Below are 27,990 nucleotides of genomic sequence, written 5' to 3'. Positions count from 1 at the left end.
TTATTATATTTTTTCCTAACAATACGCGTTTGATAAATAACTTTGCAAACACTGTGCAATGGTTTTGTTCTCCAGGGTCTCTGCTTTAGAAAATATATACTCTCTGGGTGGTTTACAATCATTTCTAGAAACAAATTCTGCTTTTAACCTGTGTGCAAAAAGTGGTTAATGATCCACTCAGTATGAGCGATGTCCAGAACGGTATTAGCTGTGATAGCTAAGGTCAGTCAGCCAGTCCTCTCAGCAGGAGCTGTCAGCGGCCGTGACGTCAATTCTCCGGCCGTACCGCTCTGAGAGGGCGATGACGTGGAGTCGTGACTCATTACCCTCAATGACAAGCCGGGGCGGAGACGTAAGATGGCCAATCCGATGGCTGTACATTCCATCCTTTCACATTAGAAACCACGCTAGCAACAGGTGGTGACGTCACGGGGAGCGCGCTGCGCGGCCCCGTGGTGCTGAGTATGGAGCTTTCTGCGGTCGGCGAGCGAGTATTTGCGGCAGAAGCACTGCTAAAAAGACGTATCCGGAAGGTGGGTGCAAGGCGCGTTTGTTGGGTCCCTAACTAGGCCTCAATCCTCGGCCTGGCCTGATCTGTATAGCCGAGCGCAGGCAGGGGGCGCTGGGGAGCTACAGAGGAGACGGACCTATTCTATGCTCATCTGTCAGGCTGGCCTGGTGTGTGTGAGAGAAGTGTCTAACCGAGACTGAGGAGTGCGAACAGCTGGAGGGAGGCCTCCACAGAGAGAGAGAGAGACATACATAGCATAGCCTAACACTGCCAGTTCATCTGATAACACTGCGTAAGGGAAGAGCTGTATCCTATACTAGTACGCCACCAATATACCTCCTATTACTGTATGTATGGGGAGAGATGTAATCCTACTACCACCAAGCTACCTGCTATTACTCCATGTATGGGGACAGGTGTACTGATACAGCCACCAATCTACCTCCTGTTACTGTATGGATTGGGAGAGGTGTACCCTATACTATTACTACTACCACCACCACCTATATACCTCCTATCACTGTGCGAAGAGGTGTATTACTACTACTACCAATATACCTTCTATTACTGTATGTATTGGGGAAGGTGTACCCTATACTACTATCAACAATATACCTCCTATTATGGTATATATGGGGAGTGGTGTACCCTATACTATTACCAAAACTTATATACCTGCTATCACTGTGTATGTATGGGAAGAGGTGTATTAATATTACCCTCACCAATCTACCTCCTATTACTGCATGTATGGTAGAGGTGTACTATTACCACCAATATACCTCCTATTACTGTATGTATCGGGGAAGGAGTACCCTATACTACTACCAACAATATACCTCCTATTACTGTTTGTATGGGGAGTATTGTAATACCATTACCACCAATGTACCTCCTATTACTGTCTGTATGGGGAGTGGTGTAATACCATTACCACCAATTTACCTCCAATTACTGTATGTATGGGAAGAGGTGTACTACCACCACCAATAAACCTCCTATTGCTGTATGTATAGGGAGATGTGTACTGCTACTACTATCACCAATATACCTCCTATTGCTGTACGTATGGGGAAAGGTGTACTACTACTAATACCACCAATCTTCCTCCTATTACTGTATGTATGGGGAGAGGTGTGCTACTGCTACTACCACCATCAAATCCTCCTCCTATTACTATGTGTATGGGGAGAGGTGTGCTACTACTACTACTACCACCACCACCAATCTTCCTCCTATTACTGTATGTTTGTGGAGAGGTGTACTACAGCCACCAATATACCTCTTATCACTGTGTATTTGGAGAGATGAGTACACTGTACTACTGCTACCACCAATATACTTCCTGTTACTGTATGTGTGGTGAGAGGTGTACTACCACCAGAATACCGCCTATCACTGTATGTATGGAAGAGGTGTGCCATATACTACTAGTACCACCAATATACCTCCTATTACTGTATGTATGGGGAGAGGTGCACTACTACCACCAATATACTTCCCATTACTGTATGTATGGGGAGAGGTGTGCCCTATACTACTAATACCACCAATATACATTGGCGAAAATAATTATTTGATCTCCTGCAGATTTTGTAAGTTTTCCCACTTAAAAAGAAATTAAGGGTCTATAATTTTTATCATAGGTGTATTTTATAGAGACAGAATATCAACCAAAAATCCCCTACTGGCCAACAATAATTCTGGCTCCCACAGACTGGCTATGTACTCATGTGGTACACAGATTAGTCATGTCAATTTAACCACTTGCCCTCCGGAAGATTTAAACTGGTAATTGCGTGGTCGTGCAATGCTGTACCCAAATGAAATATATGTCCTTTTTTCACAAAAATAGAGCTTTGTTTTGGTGGTACTTGATCACCTCTGCGGTTTTTACTTTTTGCGCTAAAAACAAAAAAAAACAAACTATTTTTCAACTTTTGGTATAAAAAAATCCAATAAACGCAGTTAGCCATAAATTTAGGCCAAAATGTATTCTGCTACATTATAACATAAATTGATCAACAGCACAGCTCAAAAAAAATATTAATATAAAGAAAAGTTCACAATCCAAAATAATTCACGATAAAGTGCTCCAATAAAAGGAATTCATGCCAAAAAGAAGAAAAGTCTAAAAAGAAATATATCCCGTTCCTCAAAAAACACAAGGTAATTACACCACGTAGTGCTCAGTGATCCCTCCCTTGTGGAATCCACACTCACCAGGTATGATTGGCTCCTAGCTTTTAGGGCTTAAGAGTCAAAAACACTTATTACTGGTGAGATGTGGTCACAGAGATATCCATGGTTTGATGGAGTATAGGTGCAATTCATCAATGTATTCCAAGATTCATCATGCGGGGAAAAGGGAAGCAGAAAGGCACTAATAGTGTAATACTGTTAAGCTTCTTTATTCAAATAAAACAGTGATATACATTGCACTCACATTTTCTAAGCACCATATGAGCCTTGAGATAGTATATTATCCACAGCCTTCAACCACAGTACAGCGCTAGTCAAAATGGCTCCGGAGCGCCCGTGTTTGCATGCGCTCCTCTTACAGGACGTGACGTCAAAGAGCCTAGCTCGAACCGGAAATTGCATCAATGTGTTTCGTCCCTCCTCCGGGGAGTCCTCAGAGACCTGCTACATGTCTTTGGTAAAAAAAAAAAAATCCCAATACATGTATATTAATTGGTTTGTGTGAAAGTTATAGCATCTACAAATCATGGTGTATTTATTTTATAATTTACACAGCTTTTACTTTCTGACTGCCTATCACATTTCTTGAGGTGACAAAATGCCAGAGCAATACAAAAAACCCCAAATGACCCCTTTTTGGAAAATAGACACCCCAAGGATTTTGCAGAGAGCATTTTGAGTCTGGAACTTTTTTTTTTTTTTTTTTGCCACAAATATTTTGAAAATAATTTTTTTTTTTTTTTTTACACAGTTGTCACTTAAATGATATATTGCTCATGCATGCCATGGGTATATGTGGAATAACACCCCAAAACACGTTCTGCTACTTTCTTCTGCTTATGGGGATACCACATGTGAGAGACTTTTTGGCAGCCTAGCTACATACATGCCCCCAATATCCAATGACCACCTCCAGGCTGTCAAAGGGTATATTTCCGCATATCACTTCCTCACTACCTGTCACAGTTTCAGAGGTCCTAAAATGCCAGGATAGTACAAACACCTTCCTCCCCCCCTCAAATGACCACTTTTTTGGAAATTAGACACCCCAAGGAATTTTATAAAGTCATGGTGAGTATTTTACAGATATCATTTTTGTCACAGGGTTTGAAAAACAAAAGAAAAGATACATTTTCGTTTTATTTCTTCGTTTTCCAAAAACGTGGCAACAAATGAGATCACTCACAATGCCTCTTAGCAAATACCTTGGAGTGTCTACTTTCCAAAAATAGGTCATTTGGGGGGTTGCTTCTACTATCCTGGCATTTGAGGACCAACATTACAAGCTTATACCACCCACTCTTGAAGACCAGGCCTTTTCTGACACTTTTTGTTCACATGAAAAACTGTTTTGTTTGCTAGAAAATTACTATGAAGCCCCAAACATTATATATTTTTTTAAAGCAGAGGCCCTATAGAATAAAACGGTTGGTGTTGAAATTTTTTACATCACACAGTATTTGCACAGCTATGTTTCAAACGCAAATTTTTTGTGAAAAATACACTTTTTAGAATTTTAATGCACAAAAACACAATATATTGCCAGATTGTTAGATAAAATATACAGTGAGGAACAGAAGCATTTGAAGAAGCACCCTGCGATTTTGCAAGTTCTCCCACTTAGAAATCATGGAAGGGTCTGAAATTCACATTGTAGGTGCATTCCTACTCTGAGAGACAGAATTAAAAAAAAAAATTCAGGAAATCACATTGTATGATTTTTAAAGAATTTTATTTGTCTTGCACTGCTGAACATAAGTATTTGAACACCTGAGAAAATCAGTGTTAATATTTGGTATAGAAGCCTTTGTTTGCAAGTACTGAGGTCAAACGTTTCCTGTAGTTCTTGACCAGGTTTGCACACACTGCAACAGGGATTTTGGCCCTCTCCTCCAGATCTGTCAGGTTTCACCGCTGTCACTGAGCAACACAGAGTTTCCGTTCCCTCCAAAGATGTTTTATTGGATTTAGGTCTGGAAACTGGCTAGGCCACTCCAGAACCTTGATATGCGTCTTACGGAGCCACGACCCATCTTCAATGCTCTGACTGAAGGAAGGAGGTTGTTGCTCAAACTCTCACAATAAATGGCCCCATTCATCCTCTCCTTTTAATACAGTGCAGTCGTCCTGTCCCCTTCGCAGAAAAGCACCCCCAAAGCATGATGTTACCACCCCCATGCTTCACAGTAGGGATGGTGTTCTTGGGATGCAACTCATCCTTCTTTTTCCTCCAAACATGACGTTTGGATCATCCAGATGGTCATTGGCAAACTTCAGACGGGCCTGGACATGTGCTGACTTGAGCAGGGGAACCTTCCTTGCAATGCATGATTTGAAACCATGACGGCGTAGTGTTCTACCAACAGTGACCTTTGAAACTGGTCCCAGCTCTCTTCATGTCATTGACCAGCTCCTCCCTTGTAGTTCTGGGCTGATTCCTCACCTTTCTTATCAGTGATACCCCACGAGGTGAGCTCTTGCATGGAGCCCCAGTCCGAGGGAGACTTGACAGTCTTTAGCCTCTTCCATTTTCTAACAATTGCTCCAACAGTTGATCTATTTTCACTAAGCTGCTTGGCAATTGCCTCGTAGACCTTTTCAGCCTTGTTGAGGTCCCCAATTTTGTCTCTGGTGTCTTTTGACAGCTCTTTGGTCTTGCTCATGGTAGTAGTTGGCGTCTGACTGACTGTGCGGTGGACAGGTGTCTGTAAATAGCTCAGACAGGTGCTACTAAGTTAGATTGAGTGGACTAGAGGTGGACTTTTTAAAGGCACAGCAACAGGTCTTTGAGAGAAAGAATTCTTGCTGTTTCTTAGGTGTTCAAATATTTATGTTCAGCAGTGCAAGACAAATTCTTTAAAAATCATACAATGTGATTTCCTGAGTGTTTTTTTTTTTTTTTTTCAAATTCTGTCTCTCAGAGTGGGAATGCACCTACAATGTGAATTTCAGACCCCTCCATGATTTCTAAGTGGGAGAACTTGCAAAATCGCAGGGTGTTCAAATACTTCTGTTCCTCACTGTAAAAGATGATGTTATGCCGATTAAATAGATACCAAACCTGAGATGCTTTAAAGTTGCACATGCCCGTGCAACAGTGATAAATTACATATTGATAGGTGACGCTTTAAAAGCTACCAATTTATATTTACACAGGATGTCTAGTGTTGGAATTACTGCCCTCAATCTGACATTCACGGTGATACCTCACATGCATGGTGCAATCTCTGTTTACATACCGACACAGGACCAATGTCCTGTTTGTCTTTGCGCCCAGGGAAGGGCAGGGGTATTTTTTTTTTTTTAATTATTTCTACACTGTCCCTTTTCTCCTCTTCTTGTAATAGGCAGTAACAGGTACTCTTTTCTGAGAAACCTGGGATCTGTTGTTAGATTCTAGATATCTCCTCTGCCCTTAAAGCATCTGATCACACCAAGATCAGATGCTTTCTCAATTTAAAAATGGTGCTGTTAAATGGAAATGATGAAATGCTCCTAACTTCCTGTCTCTTAGGCCATAGAGATGAATGGAGCCTTTCTGGTCTCTGATCAGCTCTAACTGCTGGCTGCATTCTCGGATTCCCGCCTGAGACAGGAAAACCCAAGAAAACTGTGGAAGGCGGCAGGGGTTGGGGGGATGGCCCTTCCTTCTGTTTGTAAAATCAATCCAGCAGCTAATTGGCCACTAGGTCTGCTTTTACATGAAAGCAGACCGCCAGCTGAAAAAAAAAGATATCAAGATGATGTCTGTAGTTGCAGGCATCACCCCGGTATAAGCACTAAAAGTCCATTGCTGGCCCATGTTGGGCATATATGAAACAGCAGATAACACGGGCATATTATGAATCAGATTTGTGGACCAATATGACCGCAATTCAAATTTTTTTGTAATGCCCATGTTGAGGGTTAGGCCCAAAAAAGTTTTACATTCAGAAACCGTGATAGGTTTCCATGCAAATTGTCTGGCAAGAGCTGAATTTGGGTGGGTGGCGATGTATTTGTTGTGCATATAAATTGCTTTGGCCCACAATCAATTGATACAAATCTTCCATGGAAAACAGAGGAGCTAAACGCTAGTGTTAGCAGCAAACAGGGCTAATCCTGCTAACACTGTGTTTTTGGGGACACTATACAAAGGAGGCACTAGTATAGTTCTTTTTATGATCATTATTTTGATCTGTACAAACACTATACTAGTAATGGGGGTGATCAGCGACCTATAGCGTGAGTGCGATAGTGTGCGTGCAATCTAATGCTAGTTGACCCTGGCTGGGAGGGGAGCTAATTGACCCTGATGCTATCTCATGTCTCCAGTGGCAGTAATACAGTGATAAGTGAAACATTCTATATACAGGCATACCTTGGTATACGAACTGAATTAGTTCTGTGGGACTTTTCGTATAGCGAAAAATTTGTTAACCAAAACGCCATTTCCTATAGGAGTGCATTGAAAACCAATTAATCCGTTCCTGAGGTCAGAAAAAACGAAATGCTACTAAAATACCGCGTGACTTATTTTATCAAGACATGCGGTATTTTAGTAATGACAACCATGTGTTAATGTTTCAGCTGTTAGCGGGGTTCCCCACTGACAGCTAAATTGTAAAAGAATTGCCGGCAATTAAAAAAAAATAAACGGTGTGGGGTCCCCCCTCCCTTCCATACCAAGCCCTTCGGGTCTGGTATGGATTTTGAGGGGAACTCCCATGCCAAATTTAAAAAAAAATGGCGTGGGGGTCCCCCCCAAAATCCATACCAGACCCTTATCCGAGCATGCAGCCCGGCAGCTCAGGAAAGGGGGGGATGAGCGAGCTCCCCACTTGAACCATACCAGGCCACATGCCCTCAACATGGGGGGGGGTGCTTTGGGGCGGGAGGGGCTCCTTCCCCCAAAGCGCCTTGTCCCCATGTTGATTGGGATAAGGGCCTCTTTCCCACAACCCTGGCCAGTGGTTGTGGGGGTCTGCGGGCAGGGGGCTTATCGGAATCTGGAAACCCCCTTTAACAAGGGGGCCCCAGATCCCGCCCCCCCCCATGTGAATGAGTATGGGGTACATGGTCCCGATGCTCAGTCACAAAAAGTGTGTGAAAAAAGACAGAATAAGTCCTTTATTAAAAGAAAAAAAACTAAAAGAATGTCCCCTGCAGTAGATCCAATGTCAATCACAATGCCCGCCTGCTGTCGCCCCAAAAAAAAGAAAAAAAAGCTCCACTTCCAACGATAGCTCCTGTCGTCTGCCTGCTCCGGTGGTTTGACAGGTCTTAAATATGTAAGGGGCGAGGCCACCCGGGGACATCACCTGAGTGACCCCGCCCCATGTGACATCATTGTGATTATTCAAAAATAGAGGAAATACAAAATAACCATTAGTTGCCCTCGGTCTGGAGCTTCATGCAAGTTTTCGCCTCACGGAATAAGGCTGATCATGAGAAAAGTGAGGGATTAGTTCAGATCTACATGGCAGGAGCTTGTGAATATCAAGGCAGTTGGGACCACAGTCACCAAACAAATCATTAGAAACACAATACGCCACCATGGGCTGAAATCCTGCAGCGCCCGCAAGGTCCCGCTCCTCAAGAAGGAACACGTACAGGCCCATCTGAAGTTTGCCAGTGAACATCTAAATGATTCAGAGAAGGATTGGGAGAAAGTGCTGTGGTCAGATGAGGCCAAATTTGAGATCTTTGGCATTAACTTGACTCGCCATGCTTGGAGGTAGAGAAATGCTGAATATGACCCTAAGAACACCATCCCTACAGTCAAGCACGGAGATGGAAACGTTATGCTTTGGGGCTGTTTCTCTGCTAAAGGTACAGGTCGACTTTGCTGCATTGAGGGACCAATGGACGGGGCTATGTATTTTAAAATCTTGGATGAGAACCTTCTTCCCTGAGCCAGAACACTGAAGACAGGTCTTCCAGCATGACAATGATCCAAAACATACCACAAAGGCAACAAAAGAGTGGCTCAAGAAGAGGCACATGCCATGCGACAGCCAATAAACCTTAAGGATTTAGAGAAGATCTGTAAAGAAGAGTGGACCAAAATCCCTCCTGAGATGTGTGCAAACCAGGTAACCAACTACAAGAAACGTCTTACCTCTATCATTTTAAAATACACCCATGATAAAAATGATAGAACCTCCATATCTTTGTAAGTGGGAAAATTTACAAAATCTGCAGGGGATTAAATAATTTTCCCCACTGTATCTCTTATTAATGTATGTATGGTAGATATTGGCAGCTAATAGGTGTAAGCTAAAAAAAAAATTGTAAAAAGTAATTTTCCCTCTTAACCTAATAACTGGTTGTGCCACCCTTGATGGCAACAACTGCAATCGAGCATTTGCAATAACTGTCAAAGCGTCTTTCATATTGCTGTGGAGGAATTTTGGCCAACTCTTTTTTTGCAGAATTGTTTTAATTCAGACAATTGGAGGGTTTTCGAGCATGAACAGCCTGTTTGTCACGCCACAGCATCTCAATTGGATCTAAGTCCGGACTTTGACTAGGCCACTCAAAACCTTAATTTTTTTTTTTCGAGCCATTCAGATGTGGACTTGCTGATGTGTTTTAGATCATTGTCCTGCTGCATAACTCAATTGTACTTGGGCTTGAGGTTACAAACTGATGGCCAGACGTTTTCTTCAGGATTTTCTGGTAGAGAGCAGAATTAATGGTTCCATCAATTATGGCAAATCGTCCAGGTCCTGAAGCAGCAGTGTAGTCCTGGACCATCACACTTCCACCACCATGTTTGACTGTTGGTATGATGTACTTTTTATGAAATGCTGTATTATTTTTACTCCAAATGGAACCTTCAACACCTTCAAAACTTTCTTTATCGTACATCACGGGTCACAGAGCAGGCTGTAATCATTACTATGTGCCACCTATAGGAGGTGACTGGACACTGGCAGATCAAACATACAGGAAGTACCTCAGTTTTTTCGCTAGTCTGAAGGTGATGGTCACTGAAGTTCAGCTCTTTTGTAAGAGTACTGCTGGTCTCAAAAAGGTTCTAATAGGAATCAAGGGACAGCATAATCAGATCCATTTGGATGGCTGGATGCTAAAATGGATGGTACCCGACCCTATTGTGAAGGTGGAAGATGCAGGGATTGCTTGTAGTGTGGCCTTATGGCACTAGATTCTGCATAACGGAACCCTGTGCAGTGCTATACAGGTGCAAAGTAGGGGCCCCAGGAAAACATATTTTTTTTTATGACAAAGCCCACTGTGATGCGTGAAGATAGGACTTCTGTTATGATTCGGAGTCCTGCGACAGGAATGGTAAGTTTACATAGCAGTGTTTCTTTAAAAATCTGTTTGTTCATTCTCCCAGTGGTCACTGGGGCACTGTGCTGTGTGGTCTGGTCGGGCTATGCTATGTGTATCTCTGAAGGAGTATTGGGCTGCAGTTTCTCCTCCAGCAGGGGTGGCCAATTTGGCTTAGGTTTGTAGTCACATGTGGGCTTACTGTTCATGTTGGATGAGGATGTGTGAGTATTACCGATTGGGGGAGCTGCATGACCAGACAGGACATGATTATACACTGCATTAGTCTGCGTAATCCCAGGGGCTATGTGTCACGAACCGTCCCTTTGTGATAACATTTTGCCCTTTCTGTTCTGGTTTTATCCCCTTTGTAAAGCTGTTTGTTTCACAGACATTCTACACTGTTTGTTTAGGGAAATGTGACCTTGTAGTCTTTCACTTCTAATAGAGTTCATACTGTATTGTTGGGTTGTAGGGTTTTGTTGTGGGTGGGGAAAACCCAGTGGCAGGCTGTCTGGTGGGACTGAAGGGGGCGGGGATTACTGCCAGGATGTGCTGTATATACTGAGCTGTGTTTAATAAAGAGATTCATTTTCACCCTACACAAAGTTCCGACTCGTGGTTTGGGGAAGGATTGGTTTTGAGCTTTAATACCTTCCTTGGCAGAGCACTGGAAGACTTGCAGGACAAGGGGACCATTGGGTGAGACGCACTGCTCCGCACGAGGAAGCCCAGGCGGAACGGTTCCGCCACACTATGTACAACTGTGTTTTGATACACCCCTGCAGGGGTATCCGTGCACTTTTAAGGAGCTCAGTCTCTAGAGTAGCTTGCATTTGGTCTGCAGGAGCTTACATTGAGACTGCACTGAAGCAGCATAGAGGATACATTTAGGCTGAGTTTGATGCATACAGTCAGGTTCATAAATATTGGGACATCGACGTAATTCTAAAATTTTTGGCTCTATACACCACCACAATGGATTTGAAATGACACGAACAAGATGTGCTTTAACTGCAGACTGTCAGCTTTAATTTGATGGTATTTACATCCAAATCAGGTGAACGGTGTAGGAATTACAACAGTTTGCATATGTGCCTCCCCCTTGTTAAGGGACCAAAAGTAATGGGACAGAATAATAATTCTTAATCAAACTTTCACTTTTTAATACTTGGTTGCAAATCCTTTGCAGTCAATTACAGCCTGAAGTCTGGAACGCGTAGACATCACCAGACGCTGGGTTTCATCCCTGGTGATGCTCTGCTAGGCCTCTACTGCAACTGTCTTCAGTTCCTGCTTGTTCTTGTGGCATTTTCCCTTCAGTTTTGTCTTCAGCAAGTGAAATGCATGCTCAATCGGATTCAGGTCAGGTGATTGACATGGCCATTGCATAACATTCCACTTCTTTCCCTTAAAAAAACTCTTTGGTTGCTTTTGCAGTATGCTATGGGTCATTGTCCATCTGCACTGTGAAGCGGCGTCCAATGAGTTCTGAAGCATTTTGCTGAATATGAGCAGATAATATTGCCTGAACACTTCAGAATTCATCCTGCTGCTTTTGTCAGCAGTCACATCATCAATAAATACAAGAGAACCAGTTCCATTGGCAGCCATAAATGCTCACGCCATGACACTACCACCACCATGCTTCACTGATGAGGGGTACGCTTAGGATCATGAGCAGTTCCTTTCCTTCTCCATACTCTTCTCTTCCCATCACTCTGGTACAAGTTGATCTTGGTCTCATCTGTCCATAGGATGTTGTTTCAGAACTGTGAAGACTTTTTTAGATGTCGTTTGGCAAACTCTAATCTGGCCTTCCTGTTTTTGAGGCTCACCAATGGTTTACATCTTGTGGTGAATCCTCTGTATTCACTCTGGTGAAGTCTTCTCTTGATGGTTGACTTTGATACACATACGCCTACCTCCTGGAGAGTGTTCTTGATCTGGCCAACTGTTGTGAAGGGTGTTTTCTTCACCAGGGAAAGAATTCTTCGGTCATCCACCACAGTTGTTTTCCGTGGTCTTCAGGGTCTTTTGGTGTTGCTGAGCTCACCGGTGCGTTCCTTCTTTTTAAGAATGTTCCAAACAGTTGTTTTGGCCACGCCTAATGTTTTTGCTATATCTCTGATGGGTTTGTTTTGTTTTTTCAGCCTAATGATGGCTTGCTTCACTGATAGTGACAGCTCTTTGGATCTCATCTTGAGAGTTGACAGCAACAGATTCCAAATGCAAATAGCACACTTGAAATGAACTCTGGACCTTTTTATCTGCTCATTGTAATTGGGATAATGAGGGAATAACACACACCTGGCCATGGAACAGCTGAGAAGCCAATTGTCCCATTACTTTTGGTCCCTTAACAAGTGGGAGGCACATATGCAAACTGTTGTAATTCCTACACCGTTCACCTGATTTGGCTGTAAATACCCTCAAATTAAAGCTGACAGTCTGCCGTTAAAGCACATCTTGTTCGTTTCATTTCAAATCCATTGTGGTGGTGTACAGAGCCAAAAATGTTAGAATTGTGTCTGTCCCAATATTTATGGACCTGACTGTGCTTGACTAGTCTGCAAGTCTAGTATGGAACCAAGCGCAATTAATTTTGACACAGCTCTTTGAGAAAAAAATATGCAGTTACAGCGTTGTATTACATTATTGCATGCATATCTGCATTATTATTTGAACTGTATATTTGCATAAACTGCATTTGTACATGTATGCCTAATGCATAAACTGCATTCATACATGCATACTTAAAGGAGAAGTACTGCTGAAGCTATTCACGGGTTGCAGATATTCCTGGTGGCAGGGCTGTAGTGGGCTGCAGCCTCATCGCCCTGAACGTGCCTGATCTCATCTGAATTTAAAAAGCTAAACAGGGTCAGCCGTGGTTAGTACTTGGGCCAGGTGCTTTAAGCTTTTCCCCTCCAGAGTCTGAGGCTGCTTTGTTTTGACAAGTGTCTCTGGCAGAGGATACCAGGGCAGTCTCTGAGGGGACTCGCTCCATCTTTAGCGGCAGAAACCTGATAGGTTAAGTACGCCTTTTGAGACCACCTGAGTTCATTGCAGAGTTGTCAGGCTTTTGCCTTTTTACATGTTCGCTTGGAGCTGAATTTTATGGGCTCATTATTGTAAAACACTCGGCAGAATCACAGGCCCAAAACCAAAAGGGCACATGAGATCTATCTTGGATCTCAAGGCACTAGACATCAATCTCAATGTCTGTCTTTTTCAGACGGGATCGGACCAATCAGTGGTGACCTCTTTTGAAAGCGATACATTTCGGGTATCCATAGTGCTCAATGATGCATATTTTTTGCAATTTGCAGTAAAGTATCGCCTTTTTTGTTATGGGGCACCGCCCTTTGAGTGTTCACACAGCTCCCAGCACCGATGTTGGGCTTGCTGGGAACACAGGGCAGTGTCCGTCTCAGAATACCTTTAATGTTCCTTTGTTCAGGGGGCAGTCGGTTTCAAGTGAAATATAAGAAGCAGAAAGTATCTTTCGGTACATGAGGAAATTATATCTACGTTTTTTTGAAGAAGTTTCCTACCTGCAGTTCCACTCCAGAGGAATATGCTGTCTGTCTGGATCATGACACTCCAATCATTGGATTGCCAGAAGGCTTTGTCCACGAGCTATTTTAGAGTCCAAATTTAATCAGGAGAAAATGGTAATTTTTCTTCCAGGGATATTTTAGATGGGAATCATTGAGCCCAGTCTCTCCGGTTGGGGGGCTGGTTTAGAAGTGGCTGCATTTCAGGGGACTTGGTCTCCACAGGAGGGAATAGTGCCTATCAATATCTTGGACCTTGGGGCAATACACCTTGCTCTGGATTATTGGATGAACCAGTTGCATAGGTTTGTGGTCAGGGTTTGGTCCGACAATACAGTGGTTATATCAACCACCAGGGTGGCACCAAGCGTCGTGTGGTTCAGGGAAAGGTGAACCACATTCAGTCTGTCAGTACTGTGGCAGTGTGAGGCCATGCCACTGTGTGAATAGGCAGTTTACACCAGATTTTGTAGGCAAGCACACTAATGGCACAGGCGTGTGCGGGCTTTCACTGGTTTTAGCAGCACTGGATTGGTACCTTCAATCCTGTGTCCGGATTTTGCTTGTCACCTGCAATCTGGAGTACACAGCTGTGAGGTGTCGTTATACTCTGGTTTGAGAATGGCTCAGGGTTCCCAGTTGTAGATCGCTTCCAGTGTATGATCTCATTGAAGGGTCAGAGGACCCAGCTGTAAGCCAAGAGACCGAGGTCTCGGTTCCAGGAGTCAACTCGGCTCCTATCGGGGTGTCAGGAGAACCCCCATCCATATGCTAGAGGTGTGCCTTACAGCAAGATGCTGTGTCTAAAGGCTAGAGAGCCAAGTATCCAGGAGAGTTCTGCAAGTGAAGCTGAGTGAGCTTATGAGGCAGGTGGCTTGGCATTTTCCAGTGTATGGATTTCTGTTCAAATAGGAAAAGATCCCCTGCATGGGGAAATCATTCATTTGTGAACTGTTTGCCTTCTTTTAAATAAAAATGGGCTACCAAGCCCTTAAAAATAGTTCCTGTCTGCCATGGACTCGTTAAAACATCGCATCTACCACGAGAGCGAACTACTCTGTCAGAGTACATTCCAGGTATAGAAAACTGGCAAGGTTTTTTTTTTTTTTTTTTTTCCTACCACCCCCCTCCTCAATGCAGGGCTCCTGTCACTGTTTCCTGGAGCTCACTGTGCCATCCAGCAGCAGCAGCAGGGGGAGCTCAGGTGCAACTCCAAGATGGCCGCTGCTCTTCCTGGTCCACCGTAGAGTGCACGCCATCCGTGTAGAACGCATGTCACGGAAGTGACATCAGTGGTGGGCGCAGTAGCTCCTTCATCAAGACTGTGCTGCTGGATGGCACAGTGAGCTCTAGGAAATGGTGACAGGAGCCCTACATTGACGTTCTATATGCTTGAGCCTTATGATCCTTTGTAAGTGGTTTTAACCATTTTTACCAATAAACATGTGGATGTACTGCACTTAGAAGCGCCTTATTTCTCTTCTGTCCTGCCCAGAGTCTGCTTCTACTCCTGGAAGTGCTGCTCTAGTGCCCATTTCCTCTGTCTCCCTCCACTGGTCTCCAAGGCAGATGCGCCCTAAGAACTCCTTTTTTCCCTAATCTATTCCTTCCCCCAAATCAACTGCATCTTTGAGCAGGGTCCAGGAGAAGGTAACGCTGATAATGGTGGTTGCCTGGCCTAGCTGAGGAAGGGCTTTGTACACTGACATCAAATCTAGTAGTGGAGGCTCCTTGAACACTTCCGGTCTGCCCAGACCTGTTGTCTGAAATCTAATGTATCTTGCTTGTTAGGATTGAAGCCCAGATCTAAATGGATCACGGGATCTTTGGTCCAGTTATCTCCCCACTGTTGCGTGCCAGTAAGCTGACTTAACCTCCCTAGCGGTATGATTGTCAGTATTTTTGTGCTCAAAGCGGTACATTGTTTTCAGTGGAAATATGTTGTTTTCTTATAGTAGGCCTGTAATTCTTAGGAATAATTTACTGAAATCTGTCCGAACAAGAGTCTGTTTACATCCCAGGTATGATAAAATTTGAAACATAAAATTATAATAAATAATATAATACATTTTTTATTCAATAATATAATCAAACCCAAAACAGTGAAATTTTAAATAGAGTTCCAAGTTTGCACATCACTGAGCCCAGTCGCAGAATTGTTTTCAGTGTTTGACGATGAATTTCCCCACGAATCATCACTCAATTCTGCAAGTGTTTCTAATTTACTATCGCTGTTCTCTAGCTGGTCTAAAACTGCTTTTGATCTAAAGGAACGCTTTTTGGATGCCATGGACGTTTCTCAGTTTCCAGGCAGAAAGAATGGTAAAAATGCAGGCAGGGCACTGGACAAAGCACTAGGGACAAAATGTATGTGAAATGGTTTGATATAGTAATGTAATACTATCAGATTTTAGTGTAAAATGTGTATGTAAAAAGTTGACATTTTTGAATCTCCCGCCAGTTCCGTCCCCCATACTATCACATACTTGGTGATGGAGGCCACTTGAGAGAGGGCTTCAGACCTCCCTGTATATGGGACAGCAGGAGTCGGGCCCAAAGTAGTACAGGTTGCCTGTAGGAGTGCTGGTCAGAGGTACACCCAGGAGCACAGCTGATGCACTGGAATGGAGTCTGCAGACAGGTGGCACCTGTGAGAGGTATGCAGGCCTTCCGGGAAACAGAGGACCACAGGATAGTCAGTTCAAAGCCAAGGTCAAGTGCCAGGTGGAGATTGGAGCAGACGTAGTCAGTAGAATAGCTGGGGTCATACACAGAGGAGTGGGAGAGAATGTTCGTTAGCCGAGTCAGGCAGAGAAGACTGGTCCAAAAGCAAGTCCGGTCGGTAACAAGAAATCACTAGAGCAAAGGAACACAGACAATGGTACTGGGGAGCCAGAGATCAACAAGCAACTTGAGGGAGTGATGAGCCTCCTTTATAAAGGCCGTTTGGCGCCAAACTGAGCCAGTGTGTGCGCAACTACGATGGGGATCGAAAGTTTGGGCACCCCAGCTAAAAATTTGTATTAATGTGCATAAAGAAGCCAAGGAAAGATGGAAAAATCCCCAAAAGGCATCAAATTACAGATTAGAAATTCTTATATGTCAGCAAAAGTTAGATTTTATTTCCATCATTTACACTTTCAAAATAACAGAAAACAAAAAAATGGTGTCTGCAAAAGTTTAGGCACCCTGCAGAATTTATAGCATGCACTGCCCCCTTTGCAAAGCTGAGACCTGCCAGTGTCATGGATTGTTCTCAATCATCATCTGGGAAGACCAGGTTATGTCAATCTCAAAGGTTTTAAATGCCCAGACTCATCTGACCTTGCCCCAACAATCAGCACCACGGGTTCTTCTAAGCAGTTGTCTAGAAAATTGAAACTGAAAATAGTTGACGCTCACAAAGCTGGAGAAGGCTATAAGAAGATAGCAAAGCGTTTTCAGATGTCAATATCCTCTGTTCGGAATGCAATTGGCAGTCATCAGGAACAGTGGAAGTTAAAGCAAGATCTGGAAGACCAAGAAAAATATCAGACAGAACAGCTCGCAGGATTGTGAGAAAAACAATTCAAAACCCACGTTTGACTGCACGATCCCTCCAGAAAGATCTGGCATACACTGGAGTTGTGGTACACTATTCCACTATAAAGAGATACTTGTACAAATATGGTCTTCATGGAAGGGTCATCAGAAGAAAACCTCTTCTACGTCCTCACCACAAAAATCATCATTTGAACTTTGCAAATGACATATAGACAAGCCTGATGCATTTTGGAAACAAGTTCTGTAGACCGATGAGGTTAAAATTGAACTTTTTGGCCGGAATGAGCAAAGGTACGTTTGGAGAAGAAGGGGCACAGAATTTAATGAAAAGAACCTCTGTCCAACTGTTAAGCATGGGGTTGGATCAATCATGCTTTGGGGTTGTTGCAGCCAGTGGCACAGGGAACATCTCACGAGTAGAAGGAAAAATGGATTCAATAAAATTTCAGCAAATTTTGGATGGTAACTTGATGCCATCTGTGAAAAAGCTGAAGTTAAAGAGAGGATGGCTTCTACAAATTGATAATGATCCTAAACACACCTCGAAATCCACGGGGGATTACATCAAGAGGCGTAAACTGAAGGTTTTGCCATGGCCTTCACAATCTCCTGACCTCAACATAATTGAAAATCTATGGATAGACTTTAAAAGAGTAGTGTGTGACAGACAGCCCAGAAATCTCAAAGAACTGGAAGACTTTTGTAAGGAAGAATGGGCAAAGATACCTGAAACAAGATTTGAAAGACTCTTGGCTGGCTACAAAAAGCATTTACAAGCTGTGATACTTGCCAAAGGGGGCAGTACAAGATATTAACTCTGCAGGGTGCCCAAACTTTTGCAGACGCCATTTTTTTGTTTTCTGTTATTTTGAAAGTGTAAATGATGGAAATAAAATCTAACTTTTGTTGACATATTATAAGAATGTCTAATCTGTAATTTGATGGAGATTTTTCCATCTTTCCTTGGCTTCCTTATGCACATTAACCACTTGAGCTCCTGAGGGTTTACCCCCCCTTAATGACCAGGCCTCTTGTAGCTACTTGGCGCTGCACTAATTCAACTGATCATTGCGCGGTCATGCAATGCTGCACCCAAACGAAATTTACGTCCTTTTTTTCACACAAATAGAGCTTTCTTTCGGTGGTATTTGATCATCTGTGTGCTTTTTATTTTTCACGCTATAAACAAAAAAAGGCCAAAAATTTTGAAGAAAAACAATATTTTTTTATTTTCAGCTATAAAAAATATATAGTAAACTCAAAGTTGGTTATAAATTTAGGCCAAAATGTGTTCTGCTACATGTTTTTTTGATAAAAAAAAATCCCAATAAGTGTATATTGATTGCTTTTCGTGGAAGTTATAGTGTCTACAAACTATGGTATAAATACTGCAATTTACGCCATTTTTCTGCTATACAGCGCTGTGCTAGTTTAACGAACAATTGCGCGGTCATGCAAAATGGTACATAAATGAAATTTACATCCTTTTTTTCCCCCACAAATTGAGCTTTCTTTCGGTGGTATTTGATCGCCTGTGCGGTTTTTATTTTTTGCGCTATAAAAAAAAAGCCTGACAATTTTGAGGAAAAAAAAACAATATTTTGGACTTTTTGCTATAAAACATGTCCAGTAAAAAAAAAATGCAAAAATCAAATTTAGTCATAAATTTCTGCCAAAATGTATTCTGCGACATGTCTTTGCTAAAAAAAAAAACCCAATACGTGTAAATTAATTGGTTTACGTGAAAGTTATAGCGTTTACAAATGGCGGGAAAGATACTGGGATTTTTAGGGTTTTTTTTATACTGATAATGGCGGCGATCAGCGAATTATGGCAGCAATCGGGGACTTATGGCAGCGACCAGCGACTTATGGCGGGACTGCGGCGGACATTTTGACATTGGGGGGTACTGACTTGGGGTCACTGACATCCCCAAAAACACTAATACAGTGATCAGTGCAAAAAAAAAAACTGACACTGTACTAATGGCAATGGGGAGGAAGGGGTTAACTTTATTTAGCAGGGAAGGGTTATAGGAGTGAGGGGAGTGTTTTTTACTAGTGGGTGGGGGTGTGTACTGGGCGGGACAAGGCTGATCGAGAAAGAAACTGTTCTTTCTCGATCAGCTCATCCTCGAGCTGTCAGGGAAGTGACAGACAGCACAGCTACTGCAGCTGTGCTGTCTGTCACTGTTTGCCGCCGATCGCCGGGACATAGCCGCTAAGGAGCGGCTGTGACCCGGCGACTGACATCTGCGGCAGAGAACCGCGGGACAAATAGGGCGGCGGCGCGCCTCGCGCGCGCCCCTTATTTGTTTACAAAACACACGTCTTAAAACGTGGTTTTGCCTGTGAGTGCTGCCCTGCCGCCGTATATCTACAGTGGCTGGGCGGCATGCGGTTAATACAAATGTTTAGCTGGGGTGCCCAAACTTTCGATCCCCACTGTACATGTTTCAAGTGCTGCATAGATTTGGATTTTCAGTAACAATTATTATTGCTATTTCAGCACTTTACTCAAATCCTTCTGCCCAAGTCTATGTATCTAGCATGCTATCCAAACCATTCTTAATTACGAATGGTACCAGACAAGGATGCCCATTGTCGCCACTAATTTTTAACCTATCAATTGAACCTCTTGCTGAAATTATAAGAAACAATCCAGATATACATGGCTTCTATATAAGTAAAAACCACCACAAAATAACGCTCTTTGCGGATGACATCATTTTAATGCTAGCTAATCCCTCTACTTCTTTAGCAGCAATTCAATAAACTCTCATACAATTCAGTAATATTTCATATTCTAAAATAAATGCATCCATATCTAATATCGTAAATCTAGATCGCATTCTAAAAATGCACCTCCAAAAGAAATTTCCCTTCATCTGGGAAAATGAAGCCATTCCTTATCTTGGAATATTGACAAACAAAACCTCTGAGCTAGGAACTCTCAATTATTCTAAATTCCTTCCAAAAATTCAAACCCACCTTAATCAAATGGCTAAACATGAACTATTCTGGTCTGGCAAACTGGGCGCATTTAAAATGTTCATATTGCCACAGATTTTCTATTTAGATCAATTCCAATCCCAATTAAATCTTCATATCTAACAAAACTACAATCTATGCTTAAAAAATACGTCTTGGGAAATATGAGACCTAGATGCTCACATAATATATTAATCAAACACAAAAAAATAATAGGAATGGGATTTGTTGACATTGGGGACTATCACAAAGCATCGTTATTCGACCAATTTAAATATTGGTTTATAGTGGAAGATGATACAAAATGGGGTGACATTGAAAAATCTCTAGCCTCTACTACAGATTTAAGTGCCATAGTACTAGCGAGCTTGTGGCAAAGGATTCCCACTAGTAAAACTACACCAACTATACGAGCCTCAATTTAATACTGGAAAATCCATAAGCCCTATGCCTATAGATCCTCTCCAAATAAGTCCTCTTCCTATCCATAAAACAGACTTAGAAGTCATAATGCCTAGCATAGATATCTCAAATTGGAAACATAATGGCATACGCACAATACATTTATGTTAAAAGCAACATAAAACATTTTGAATTCCTTATGAAAGAATTTAACCTTCTCCCTTCTGAAAAATCAACCTATACACACATCATTCGAAACATCCAATAAAAACTATATAACTAAAGTATCTTTAGAGTTATATAGCTCCGCTACTCCTAAATCAGGCAGTATAATCTTATTTTATAACCTTCTACAATGTAAATCAGAATTTAATAAGAATACTAACTTAATCAAGTGGGAAAAAGATTTAGAGACTGAAATCTCTAATGAGCAGTGGGAATGTGCATTCGGGAATATGTTTTCAGCTACTAGATGTGTTAATCTTTGGTAGCTAACACAAAATTTCCACAAGATGGTATCTAACTCATTACCAAATGGCCAAATTCTCAGAACAACATAGTCCTCAATGCTGAAGAAACTGCGATCAGATTGGTACTCTATATCAATAGCTTCAAATGTTTTTACATGTCCAGAATATATGTAATAAAGTCTTCCACATGATATCGGAAATTACTGGGATATTAAAACAACCAGATCCTACTCAAGCCATTTTAGATATAAATTATAGATAAATATCCAATCCATTATCGACTCTTAGTGACACACATTCTTCTAGCATCAAGAGTTACCATCACTAGACACTGGGAAAAAAAGACTTAGCCCCTTCTCTAAAAGAAGTCATTGAGCTAGTCCAGACCCACTTCATCTATGAGAAATCTTTAGCTTACCTAAACAATAGAATTACTGAATTTGGCAAAGCTTGGAAACCCTGGTCTGACTGGTTCAGAACTGTAACCTAAGATATTTTTATGTTTAACCTTTTGTTGGATACTCTAAAATGAATATTTTTCTCTTTGTTAAACTTTACCGCAACACCTATATTGTGATATTGTATAGCTTTTCACTGTCCTATTTTTATTTTTTTTTTGTTGTTGTTGTAAGTATATTTGTGAAACCAAATAAAAATGTATTATGAAAAAAAAAGGTTTACTTCCACCCTAGACCAGAAGTGATGTCCAGTTCTCCAAGATCATAGAGGTGATCAGAGGATCACCTCTGTGACCAGCCACATGAACCGTTGGATCATTCCTGGGCTTGCCGGTAGAAGCAGTGAGCCCGAGAAACACTGGCGTGTGGTGCAGGGCGTGGGGTGATGACCCCACCTGCTGCCTTTGAAAGCGATCCAGCAGCTAATCGGCTGCTCGGATCACTTTCATGTAAAAAAAGAATTTCTGGCTGGAAAAAAAAAAAAAATACCGGGGTAATGGCTGGTAAATCACGTAGCAAACCGCTACGTACATATATGTATTGCGGTTAGCAAGTGGCTGTTTTTTAAGTCACTTTCTGGTACCTGTATTTTTTGCTTTACCATATATCTTAAGCTTAGTGGCAAATGTCCTGTGACTGTTTGCTTTAATAAGCAGGGTTTTGTGGCTACTTTTGCTTTATTTCTTGTTCAAACATTTTGAGTTATAAGAGTGTAGAACATACAGCAGGATGCAACAAACGTTACAATGTATGTAGCAAGAGAGAACATGAGGCCCAGGGCCTTATAGCAACTGTATGTTTATTGCAAACGTAGTTTAACCACTTGACCTCCAGAGGATTTACCCCCCTTAATGACCAGGCCTCTTTTTTGCTACTCGGCGCTGCATTAATTCAACTGTTAATTGCGCGGTCATGCAATGCTGCACCCAAATGAAATTTACATCCTTTTTTTTCACACAAATAGAGCTTTCATTCGGTGGTATTTGATCACTTGTGCGCTTTTTATTTTTCACGCTATAAACAAAAAAAGGCCAAAAATTTTGAAAAAAAACGATATTTTTTACTTTCAGCTATAAAAAATATATAGTAAACTCAAAGTTGGTTATAAATTTAGGCCAAAATGTATTCTGCTACGTGTTTTTGGTAAAAAAAAATCCCAATAAGTGTATATTGATTGCTTTGTGTGAAAGTTATAGCGTCTACAAACTATGGTATAGATACTGTAATTTACGCCATTTTTTTTGCTATACAGCACTGCACTAGTTTAACGGACAATTGCGCGGTAATGCAATACGGTACATAAATGAAATTTACACTTTTTTTTTTCCCCCCCACAAATTGAGCTTTCTTTCGGTGGTGCTTGATTGCCTGTGCGGTTTTTATTTTTTGAGCTATAAAAAAAGGCTGACAATTTTTAGAAAAAACATGTCCAGTAAAAAAAAATGTAAAAATCAAATTGTCATAAATTTCTGCCAAAATGCATTCTGCGACATGTCTTTGCTGAAAAAAAAAAAAAAAACAATACGTGTAAATTAATTGGTTTACGTGAAAGTTATAGTGTTTACAAATGGCGGGAAAGATACTGGGATTTTTAGTTTTTTTTTTTTTTATACTAATAATGGCGGCGATCAGTGACTTATGACAGGACTGCAGCGGACATTCTGACATTGGGGGGTACTGACTTGGGGTCACTGACATCCCCAGTGACACCAATACAGTGATCAGTGCAAAAAAAAAAAAACATTGACACTGTACTAATGGCACTGGGGAGGAAGGGGTTAAGTTTATTATTCAGGGAAAGTGTTAACTGTGTGAGGGGAGTGTTTTACTAGGGGGCGGGGGTGTATACTGCAGGGAACACCGCTGATCGGGAGAGAGAAACTCTTCTGTCCTGATCAGCGTGTCCTGGAGCTGTCAGGGAACTGACAGAAAGCACAGCTACTGCAGCTGTGCTGTCTGTCAGCGATTGCCACCGATCGCTGGGACATAGCCGGTAACGACCGGCTGTGACCCGGTGACTGACATCCGCGGCTGTGATCGGCGGCACAGGTAGGGCGGCAGCGCGCCCCCTACCTGTTTACAAAATACACGGTTTAAAACGTGCTTTTGCCCAGCTGTGCCGCCCTGCCGCCGTATTTATACAGTGGCTGGGCGGCTTGTGGTTAATAACCAAAGAAAAAGTTGAGGGGAAAGAAGTGGGAAGGTGAGGAAAAGGGGAAGGGGGGAGAAGGAAGCAGGGGTAGGGTGTGACTTCCAGGACGGGGGAGGGGAGGTGGGACTGGACCAGTGTTCCGGAACAACTTCCAAGGAGGGGAGGCATTAAGGAAGAAGCAACAATTCGTCAAAACCCTGTGGAAGGAAGTGATCAACCCAGGGAGACCAGATTGAAAAAAATTTGGAAATTGTGTCTGTGATGGTACCTTCCACTTTGGCATGTATCGTGGACTGTGTCACCTTATTCCGAACCGCCTGTATGTTAAGAGATGAGGTTTTCCAAGATTTTGCTATAATTTTCTTTGCGGAAGTTGTGACCTGCAAGAGGAGCTTAACCCCTTGACGCCGACGTAACACAAATATGCGGCCTCACGGACCTGGGCTTTTTTCCGTGGGGCCGCATATTTGCGTACCTGTCTTTGTGCTGGGAGCGCGCCGCTCGGCGCGCTCCCAGCACCAAGACCGCGGTGTCACTGAGAGCCCCGGGTCCCGTTCTAACGATCGGGACCCGGGACTCCCGATTCCGGGTCATGTGATCGCTGTGATAGCCTCTGATTGGCTATCACAGTGATCAATCACTGTGCAGCCCGGCCCCCTTGTTTTCTCTCTCTCTATGAATGGAGAAGAGAGATACATTGTATCTCTCGAACTCCTGACACAGAGAGAGAAAAAAAAGTTTGTAAAAAAAAAAAAAAAAAAAGATAAATAAATATTAAAAAATAAAAGAAAAAATAAAGAAAAATACCTAGATCAAGGTTTGATCTAGTTCAGTACCAGGGTTAGTGTTTGGGTCAAGGTCAGGGTCAAAGGTCAGGGTCAAGGGCAAAGGTCAGGGTCAAAGGTCAGGATTTAAAAAAAAAATTGGTATCAGTGTCAGTTAGTGTTAATGTCAATGTCAGTGACAGTGTGTTTTATATAAAAAAAAAAAAAAGACAAAAACAAAATGCGCACTGTTGTTTCTGGACTGTACTACGGGTACAAACAACAAATAACATACACATATATGGTATCGCTGCGATCGTCAAGAACTGGAGAATGTATTTTGAGTTGTTCTTTGGTGGTAGGTTATGGTCGTAACAAGAAACACACAGTTAAATTTAAAAAAATGATTTTTTTTACTATTTTGGCCCAGTTTTCCTTTAATAATAAAAAAAAATTAGGAGCTATCCATGACCATTTACCACCAAATGAAAGCCCAATTTGTCCTGAAAAAAACAAGGTATAATCCACCTGGATGTACAAAGTAGTTGTGACGATATGTACGGTTTTACTAACACGTCAACGTTGCAGAATTGTGCTTAGGCATTTAGATTTGTTTTACCCTTAGGCGTGAAGGGGTTAAACTGGAATTTAGAAATCGAGGGGGGTCGGAAATTGAGCGAGGAAATGTCCGGAGTTGGCGCCAGTGGTTTTTGAAGAAGGGTAGATAACATGTGGAAGATACCATTCCAGAAGGTGTGGGCTATTGGGCAGGATCACCAAATGTGAAGGTATGTGCCTGTCATCACACAGCCTTGGAAGCCATCAGGAGAGTATCCTGGTGAATATTTAGCGACCCTTGCTGGGATCAAATACCATCGGGATAAGACCTTGTAATTCGTCTTGACTGCTACTACATTCTGTGAAGAGGATTTAGTTGCTTCCCAAATGCAGTCCCAATCCTCAGAGCTCGGCTGGGAGTCCAGATCCTTCTCCTACTTGGTGACATATGAGGGGTGAGGGGAGGACTCAGGAGTCAAGAGTTGGGCGTATAGAATAGAGATAAGGTCACGTCTGTGTGGATCATTTTTACAAGCACTTTCAAAGGAGGTCGTAGATCTAGCAGATCAAGAGGTGGTAGAGAGGGGGGAATAAAAGTGTTTTAATTGAAGGTAGCAGAAAATTTCTGACGCTGGAAGAGAGTGGGATTCTCAAAGAGATGGGAAGGATTGAACACCGGAGTTGGTCAAGAAGTGGTGGGCTCTAAGAAGATTTAGCTGAAGACTAGAGTATAAAGGAACGTGGGGAAGACCAGGCAGGGAGAAAAGCCTGGTTGTGAAGATGGGAAAGAAGAGGGTTGTGGGGTGATTGAAGGGGATATCAGGATTTGAGTCTATCCCAAAGAGCTACAAAGTGGGAGGTGACTGTATTTCGGATAGCGCATCGGTCAGATGGATAAAGCCAAAGTAGGTTAGCTAATGCAAGGGAGTCAATATCAACTGACTCTAAAATCACCTATTGCGGGATCATAGGATGCATGATACTTTGGGAGTTACGCCAAATGGGCCGCTTGATAATATTTTGTAAAAATCCGGGAGACCCAGACCCCCCTTTTAGCTTTGGCAAATGGATGGTAGTGTGGGGAACTTGAGGACGAACACAACCCCAGATGTATGTGTGAGCCTGGCGCTGGAGTGTGTGGAGATAGTGTGTCGGGGCAGGTATGGGGAGAACTCTGAAAAAGAATCTTGGGTAAGATGGATATTTTCACCACTGCAATTCTATCCAGCCATGCCATTGGAAGAGAAGACCAATTGCGCATTAAACTGGTGAGGTGAGCGCGCGGAATATAGATCAGGTAAGGAGGTTGTCAGCGTGGTGAGGCCACGAAAAGGGAAGAGTTTGTTGGAGATGAATCTCTTGAGGGGAAAGGGAGATGTTTAGGACTGTTGATTTTTGATGGTTGACTTGAAGACCCGAGATGGTGCCGAAATCGTGTAGGAGTCGAAGTAGAGGGGGGGCGGAGGTAAGTGGCGAAGTCAAGAACAGAAGTACATCGTCTGCAAAAAGGCAAAGTTTGTGGTGAGACCCGCCAACCTCTAGGCCCCGTATATCCAGGTCGGCTCTTATCAAAAGGGCTAGGGGCTCGATTACTAGGGCGAAAAGGATTGGGGAGAGTGGACATCCCTGTCGGGTACCACGAGCTATCGGGAAGGGGGCCGATTTATGACCCAAGTAACGAACCTGAGCTGAGGGATTACAATATAATAAAGAGATCCATGTCAAGAAATGGGGACCAAAGCCCCTCCGGCGTAAGATAAAATTAAGAAAGGACCAAGAGACAGTGTCAAAGGCTTTTCTAATGTCTAAAGACAAGCAGGTAGGGATATTGCGGGCGAGGTGGGAAAGAAGGGCCGTGCGACTTATATTGTCGCCAGCTTGTCGGGAGGGGATAAAACCAGTCTGATCATTGTGAATTAGAGAGCCTATAATTGGATTTAAGCGGGTGGAGAGAATTTTAGCAAGGAGCTTGACAACAATATTAAGAAGGCAGATCGGTCTATAGTTGGACCAGGCAGAGTCCTCTGTTTGAGGTTTCGGTATCATCGTTCTAATGGCAGAAACTGTATCTGGATTAAAGGCATGGCCTGAGAGGATGGCGTTGAAAGCTTTGGTAAGGATGGGAGAGATTAAGTGAGCGAACTTCTTATAATAAGAGGCAGAGAAGCCATCCGGACCGGGACGCTTTCTGAGCTTAAGGTCATTGATAGCGGACAATATTTCGGTTTGTGAAATCGGCTTCTCTAAGGCTTCGAGGTGTTGAGCTGTTAAAGTTGGAAAAGAGAGGTGGGCGAGGAGATTGTCCACTCAAGATTGGTCGAAGGGCTCGGTCTGGGAATATAAGGAGGCTAAGTGTGTGCGGAAGACACAAAGTATTCGGGTAGGGTTACTGGTATAATCGTCGTGAGAGAGTTTGAGGCGAATAGGCTTAACGATATGGTCTAATCTACGGAGTGAAAGAGCTAGGAAAGTATCAGGTTTTCTTGCTTTAGTATAATATTTGGCGAGATCTGCGCAGGGAAAGCTCAGCTTGGTCTGTCAGAAAGAGGTCAAGTTCCATACGGGTATGCTCCAATGCTTTGCGGTGGGAAGGGAAAGAGTTGGTCTGAAACAGGAGATGGGACTGATTATAAGCCGCCTCGAGGCGGAGGCGAGTTTGCTGGTTTTCGTTGTGGAGGAAGGACGATTTACTAATACAGAGCCCTGGAAGGACAGTCTTTTATGCACTTCCCATTACAAAAGAGGGGAGATATCCGGGGTGGAATTCAACTCTAGGTATTCATTTAGAGCATTTTCAAGATCAAGGCTATGCGTAGGGTGGGAGAGTAAGTTTTCATTAATTACCCAAGAACTGTCAGAGGCTAGGGGGACAGGGATGAGAGGGACCCAAGGACTGCGCAATGGTCAGACCATGGAATAGGGAGAATGTCAGAGGCTAGAAGTCTGGAGGAGGTGCCGACGGTTGTAAATATGTGGTTGATACGAGAAAACGATTTATGGGAGTGGGAGTAGAAGGTGTATCTGCGCTTTACCGGGTGAAGTTCTCTCCAAGAATCTACTAGGGAGTGGCGATTTAAGGAGTTGTTGAAAGGAGCGTGGGAG

At 42.7% G+C, this 27,990-nt stretch overlaps 1 protein-coding gene across 1 annotated transcript in view; it reads left to right on the top strand.

Annotated features, from left to right (window-relative positions):
- Positions 1–297: 297 nt before the first annotated feature.
- The window catches only part of CBX8 (chromobox 8), a 156,995-nt gene continuing 129,302 nt past the window's right edge, over positions 298–27,990 (top strand). Inside the window, exon 1 of the mRNA XM_089673066.1 lies at positions 298–533. Coding sequence (XP_089529192.1) covers positions 465–533 — 69 coding nt within the window. The 5' untranslated portion in view covers positions 298–464. The remainder of the gene's footprint in view (positions 534–27,990) is intronic.

This window comes from Staurois parvus, unplaced genomic scaffold (assembly GCF_062004578.1).
Source record: "Staurois parvus isolate SC_StPar_1 unplaced genomic scaffold, SC_StPar_1.0 ptg000134l, whole genome shotgun sequence".
Taxonomy (NCBI): domain Eukaryota; kingdom Metazoa; phylum Chordata; class Amphibia; order Anura; family Ranidae; genus Staurois; species Staurois parvus.
The sequence above is the reverse complement of the archived record's forward strand: the minus strand, read 5'-3'. Positions and strand labels throughout refer to the sequence as shown.